Source organism: Tupaia chinensis, unplaced genomic scaffold (genome assembly GCF_000334495.1).
Source record: "Tupaia chinensis unplaced genomic scaffold, TupChi_1.0 Scaffold000513_1, whole genome shotgun sequence".
In the NCBI taxonomy this organism is placed as follows: Eukaryota; Metazoa; Chordata; class Mammalia; order Scandentia; family Tupaiidae; genus Tupaia; species Tupaia belangeri.
The window spans coordinates 2,963,619-2,970,602 of NW_006160026.1; the positions used below are offsets into that span (position 1 = coordinate 2,963,619).

The 6,984-nt window shown below is 47.0% G+C and overlaps 1 protein-coding gene across 1 annotated transcript in view; it reads right to left on the reverse strand.

Moving 5' to 3' along the window:
• Nucleotides 1-6,236, reverse strand: part of ASAP1 (ArfGAP with SH3 domain, ankyrin repeat and PH domain 1) — a 359,138-nt gene extending 352,902 nt beyond the window's left edge. The window contains exon 1 of the mRNA XM_027775016.1: nucleotides 6,152-6,236. Coding sequence (XP_027630817.1) covers nucleotides 6,152-6,210 — 59 coding nt within the window. The 5' untranslated portion in view covers nucleotides 6,211-6,236. The remainder of the gene's footprint in view (nucleotides 1-6,151) is intronic.
• Nucleotides 6,237-6,984: the final 748 nt, after the last annotated feature.

Below are 6,984 nucleotides of genomic sequence, written 5' to 3' on the forward strand. Positions count from 1 at the left end.
AAACTCACGCCGGGCGCATGTGCGTGTGTGCCCAAGATCCCAAGAGGAGAATGGAGGAGAAGGGATTGCGGCGTGGCCATCCCCCCTGGGGGGTGATTTCTTGCTTTCTGTCTCTATGTCTCTGTCTGGCGAGCACACGTGCCCTGTAGCAAAAAGCTCTCCAAATAAATAACTAAATAAATAAATAAAAATAAAAAGAGAGAGAGAGCGAGAGAGCAAAGGGTCCTCTATAGGGTCTCTTCACACTGCAATTTCCTTCCCCAGCCCTCTAGCTGTTCAGGACATTGAACATATACATGGATGACTGCAATGTTTCCTGTCAACTAGGCAGGGGAACCGAGACCCTGGTCAGCCATATGGCTTCTAGCACTACAGTTCAGTAGTGGGCCACTGGGGCTGGGTCATGGAGCTTTCCTTTCAGATGCAGAGATAAAGTGGAAGGAAGGAGAAGGCAGTAACGCACATACGACTGGCCCTGTGCCGAGCTAAGAGTGCTCTTTATGGTTATATTGTCTGTAATGGGTCACACTGTGTGCCACCCCCACCGCCACCAGAGTGGCAGTCCAAGCCACTGTGTGACCCCTGTGTGACCTTATTTGAAAACAAAGCTTTTGCAAATGTAATTAAGATGTAAACTACGAAGAGGTCATATTGGACTAGGGCAGTCCCTTAACCCAACATGGTTGGTGTCTTTTCAAAAGAGAAGAGAGAGATACACGTAGACCCCTGCCATGATGCAACAGAGGCAGAGACTAGAGTGACACAGCTGCAGGCCAAGGGACACCAGGACTGCTGGGACCACCAGAAGCAAGGAAGGGGCAGGGAAGGCATCTTGCCTGCAGGTTCCAAAGACGGCGTGATGGCTGACACCCTCGTTTCAGACTTCTGGTCTCCAGAATTGGGAGACAATCTGTTTCTACTGTTTTAAGCCACAGTCTGTGGTATTTGGTCATATCAGCCCCAGGACGCTGACAACAGTAGTGTCTAGTCTTTTAGGTCCATCGGAGCAGAAGCTATATTTGTTCACCTTGGTATCCCAGCTGGTGGTGCAAACCAGGCACTGTGAAAGTGTGTGTTGAATGAGCAAGTTAAAAAAAAAAAGTATAAACTTGGTAAGCGCAGGAACCATGTCTGTTATCTTTACTAAGAGCCTTGAACAAATAAGGTACTCAAGAAACATTTGTAGAATGAAGTCTTTTTTAAAAAATGAGTGAACGATAAGCTGAAGGCAGCTTTTCAAGGAGTCTTGTTCATTAACCTCCCCAGGTTCTAGCACAGGACCAGTGCACGGCAGCTGCCAAACAAATCTTGAAGACGGGAAGAGAGAAAGGAAGGGAGGGAAGGAGATAAGCCCAGATCAGGACTGCCCGGCATCGTCCTTCCTTTCTGGATCCAACTGAGCAACGGCCGCGGCAGTGAGAGAAACGGCTGGATCTCAAACAGCCTCCACAATGTCAGAAGGGCCTTCACAATAGAACTTGAATTCTGTTTTCCTAAAACACATGTCTTTTTCTTTTACATGCAGAAATCATAAGGCTTCCTAAACCTTCCAAGTATGTCAGAAATGCAGAGTTGAGAGGTCAGCCTGCTGCGTTCAGCTCCAAGGACACGTTTCCCGTCCATGTGCTGCCTGCATTCCTGACCCCTGCCCTGCGGCCAAGGGACATCAGCTGGGCTCAGGGAAATTCCATTTGGGCTGACAGCGGCAGCAGGATAATGACAGGGCGTCTGCCTTGACATTTGGAAGAGCAACGAGAGCGAGAGGAAGCCACAGAGCTTTCTCACGGGCCTGGCTTAGGAAGGTCTGACATCTAGGTCAGTTTGTTTCTCTGTATGGAGAAAACCCTGAAAGTAAGGGCAACCGATTGCTACTGCTGGCTTGGAGCTCAATTCTGCTTCTACTCGCTGTGCCCTCTCTGCCTTCCTGGTAGAAAAAAAAAAAAAAAAAAAAAAAAAAAAAAAAAAAAAAAAAAAAAAAAAAAAAAAACAACTTGTGCTTTACTCCTGGACTTGAGCTTTCCCAGGGACGAGAACTGCATGTTGTGGGTGGTGGTTTTATTCATCCATTCATTCGCACGTTCACTTCAATAAGCATTTCCCAATAAATGTGGGAAGTCTCAACTCCTGGGGTTCCCTTTCTCTTCTTTTGAACTCGCAGGCCTCAGACCTTGTCTGCTCCACGGAATACTACGTAGGTTCACTGGTGACAGTGACAAATGAGAAAAGAAAAGCTGACCTCTGGTCAGCAGGGGACAGAGGGAACCCACTTTCTAGCTTGTGATGTAGCCGCCCTGGGGTCAGCTTAACCACCGATGTGGGACGGCCCCCATCAAAGACGTCTGCTGAGACGGACATCTGTATTATTTCAGCAGATGTGGCCTCGGTGGCTAGATGACTCTGTAGCCCCCTGCCGGGGCCCCAGGACACCCCCACGCTGAACCTAACGTGGTGACTGTCAGTCTGTAGGGTATTTGCCTCTTTCCTTTAGACAGAAAGCCCTGTGAGGGGAGGCAGGGCTGTAGCTGCTACATGCACCTCAGCGTCCCAAGTACTAAGCATCCTAGCCCAGCTCCTGGTGCAGAAGTAACGATCAGTTGGTCAGCCCGTGTTAGATGAATAAATGAATGAACTTACAGATCAGTGCATGGATAAAGGTTCTGGGCACAGGCTTTACAGTCAGACAGGTGCAGGGACCACTAATCACGTTCAGTCACTTGCTGACTGCATGACAGGTTTATGCTGAAGCAACAGCTGGGCACATAAAATATCTATGTCCTAAGTGTACCATTCACGGAATTTTCACACTCACAAAACCAGCACCAAGTCAGGAAACAGAACATCAACAGAACCGCAGAAGCCCACCTCCAGTCACTGTCCTCCCACTCACCCAAGGGAGAAACCACACCTGACAGGTTACCTACCCTCTCTGATGCCTACCTTCACACTGGGGGAAATAACACTTACCATGCTGAGTATATGGTTTAAAAACAATAGTGGTATATAAAAATAGTAGTTGTGGCAATAGTAATAGCAGCAGTAGCAAAAATATAGATGGAATCATTAAGGCGCTAAATTCCCACAGGGTTGACCATGGTTTGAGTTCCAGACCCAGTGGCTTGAAAACCATTTTTGGGTATGCATGTGTGCATGCCCTAAATCTCAAGAGAGTGGAGGAGAAAGGATTGTGGCATATTCATCCTCTTTGGTGGGTGATTTCTTAAACCACAGAGTGCTCAAAACAGGCTTATATGGTTATATAAAATGGGACTTTAGAGATGAGAAATCTGAGGCACAAAGAGGCTAACTATCTCTTCCAAGATCACATACCAACGGACCCACAGATCCAGGCCAAATCCCAGCAGTCTGGCTACTGAGCCACCTTCTCAGTAGCAATCATTCAGTAAACTACTGCGTGGCAGAGTAAGATCTGTTCTCTGGTAGCTGTGCTCTTCTTCTATATCAATGACTTGGTAAGCACATGGTCTGGCAGAATAGAGATTACCTTTCCTAGCCTTTGCTGCAGGTAAGTGTAGGCAGAGGACTAAATTCTGGCCAAAGAAATCTAAGTAGAGAGGCCAGCAGGAGGTTTAATGTTTAAGGTGCTGGACTCCCACACGGTTGACCACAGTACTAGTTCCAGACCTGGCAGCTTGAAACTCACTCCAGGCATGTATGTGAAAAATCCTGAGAGGAGAAAGGAGAAGAAAGGATAGCGGTGTGGCCAACACCCCACGGTGGAGGGGTGATTTCTCACTTTCTGTCTCTGTTGAATGCATGTGCTCTATAGCAAAAATCTCCCCCACACCAAAAAAAAAGAAAAAAAGAAAAAGAAAAAAAAAAATAAAGGAAAGAAAAGAAATTTAAGCAGAAGAAGCAGGTGTGACTAACTTCCAGGAAGCATTAAAGGGACAGGGCCTACTTTTCTTATTATTCTTTCGCTCTTTTGATGTGATGGCTGGAGCAGAAGCAGCTAGAATGGGACCATGAGGTGAGTGTGGGAATGGAGGATCACATTGTAGACAAAGAAGAGAGGGAAAAAAAAAATAGCCTGGTCTTTTATAGACTGCAGAAGCAATTCTGCAACACTTGTGTCTGAACTTTTAGATTAGAGAAAAAAAAATACTGTCTATATTTTAAGGCAATATTCTCTAAGATTTTGTCATTCATAGTAAAATCTAATTCTAAGAATGCACTGAGTTCTTGCAATTATAATTACTCTCACCTAAAATGACTTTCAAAACAAAACAAAACATGACTTCAAGTAATCCTATAATTGACAAATTATGAAAATAAGCTGTGGTAACAGTTCTTTGTCACCTCATGTCATGGTGACATCTGGAGTTGTTCAGGTTGGACTCCCTGCCTCCAGCCTCTCATCTCTCCCACCCATTCAGGACACTTCTGTTTGTCAAATCATCCTTTAAAATTATTTTCATCCTAAATACAGAAATAACTGCAATGCTCTATGAGCCTACCTTATGCAAGACACTCTACACCTTTTTCCCTAACCTTCACAGAAAACATGAAACATAAATAATTATTACCTCTCCCTCATCGCTAAGAAACAGAGGTCAGTGTCTGTCTGAGGTAACAGAAGTGGATGCCTGGGCCAGGATCCAGCCACTCCCTCCAGTAACCACACAGTTTCCCCCACAGCAAGCTGACTTCTTGGAAATATCAGCCACAACAGGTCACCCTCTATAAAGGCAACCTGAGTCTTTTTGTTTTGTTTGTTTGCTATAGTGTGTGTGTACTCACCATGGAGAGAGAGGGAGAGAGAGAGAGAGAGAGAACCCCTCATGGGGATGGGCACGCCACAGTCCCCCCTCCTCTACTCTTCTCTTAGGATTCTGGGCATGCATGCACATGCACCTGGTACGTTTTGCAAATTGCTAGGTCTAGGGTTCAAACTGTGCAGTTGGCATGTGGGATTAAGTTGCCCTGCCCACGCCACCTGGCCGGCCCTCACTCTGAAAATTTTAAGATTTTTGAACTCCGTGAGTTTTCTCTATCTAGTTTTTCAGGGGCCTTCCTGCCCAATCTAACATAAACACCACCCAGTAAGGTCAGACTTCTTTCCTTCCTTCCTTTCCCTCTTTCTCACTCTCTCTTTTTATTTGTTTAGGTTTGCTATAGGGCGCATGCACTCATAAGACAGAGAACAAGAGAAAGAGAGAAATCTCCCCCCAGGGGAGATGGCCACAATCCCTTCTCCTCTAGTCTCCTCTTGGAACTTTGGGCACACATGTACAAGCTGCGGGTTCCGGGACGCCAACTGTGAAGTCGGCCATGTGGGATCCTGCTGTGTTAACCTCCACGCCACCTGCTGGCCCAAGAGGTCAGATTCCATAGACTCTCCATCACATATTCCCAGGTACAAAATGCGGTACAAAATGCGGGAAATCACACCTCTGCCAGGAGATGACATGGCGAAAAGGAGAAAGGCAGGGGGTCTCGGGTCAGGGAGAAATGACTTCCAGTCTAGGGAAAAGTTCTTCATCTGTGAAATGAATGCAGTATTCCTTCCTGGCAGGGCTGCTGGGCAGACCATCTAAAATAATGTTTTTAAAGAACCTAATACAGGGACCAGCAGTTAGTGTAATGGCTATGTCGCTGGACTCCCATGTAGTTGACCGCAGTTCAAGTCTCAGACCCGGTGGCTGAAACTCATGCCGGGCATGTGTGCGTGCATGCCCAAAATCCTGAGAGGAGAATGGAGGAGAAGGGATTACGGTGTGGCCATCCCCCCTGGGGGGTGATTTCTCGTTTTCTGTCTCTCTATCTCTGTCTTTCTGGTGAACACACGCGCCCTATAGCAAAAACCTCAAACAAACAAGCAAAAACCTAATACAGAGTGGGCCCCTGCAGCACCTGTTATGTTGGTGGTGGTGTGGTTGTGGCTATTCCTGAATTCTTCCCAGGACCCCATCCCGCCAACTTGCTTTCTAAATGAAGGCATCAGATAGTGTGACAGAAAACACTTGAAAAGTCTACAGTTCTAAAAGGCCAGAGGTCTAACCTCCACTAATCAGGTCGATGCCGGATTCTCGTGCTTACATCTGATCAAATTTTACATTTCGGTCTCCACAAAGAATCCCTCCACCTTTCCCAGGGTGGGTTTTCTGGACAGGATGGGCTTCTGACCACTCACCGATTCCATAGTGAATCTCTTGACGAAAAACTGGAGAGCCTGGAGGCCGAAGATCTCATGTCTCAGCCGTCACATCAGAAAACAACCTGGATGGGGGCAGGAAAAAAAGTGACAAGGGTCACCCAGTGGGACTGGGCAGCAGGCATCGTCACAGAGAATGTGGTTGCATGTGGAGGTGGAATCCTTGTTAGGAATGTTCTTGCACTACCGAATGGCTGTCCATGGAAGAAAACCACCCAGAAGCCACTATTCCAGCTGTCTGCTTTGGGGCAGGTCTCCACAGTCGGATCGCTGTGTAAGTGCATGCTCAGGAATCCTCCTTGCTTTCTATTTCTAGCTCTGTGTTGGAGAACAATTTACAAGTCATTAGCTTCTCCAGACCCAGGCTCCTAAACATGAAATTAAAGTGTGCCAACAGGGACAACAGAAAGACAGACAGACACCTGCAGCTCTGAGTCCACAGGAAGGCGGAGGTGTTCCTCCAGAGTAGGAAACCAGCCTGAGGAAGGAGGTGGGTATAGATGAATATACATGTTTCAGCCCCTCTGAAGCTGGCAGAGGATTTTAATTAATTCATGCATATCAAAGCTTAATTAATTACTGAGTGCAAGGAGCTCAGGAAGTCTGAGATGAAAGGCGTTACATAAGGGAACAGCTTCAATATTTGTGGGATGGAGGGGAAACAGAGCTGGGGTGTGAAAATAAGATGAGCTGAGGGGTCTGCTTGGTCCTTCTCCAGTGGCCCCTGGCTAAGAGTGGCTCCTCCATCCGGGGCCAGCAACCCCACCACCTCCCTCTCCCCATATCCTGTCCATCCTCAAGTCAGGTCCACT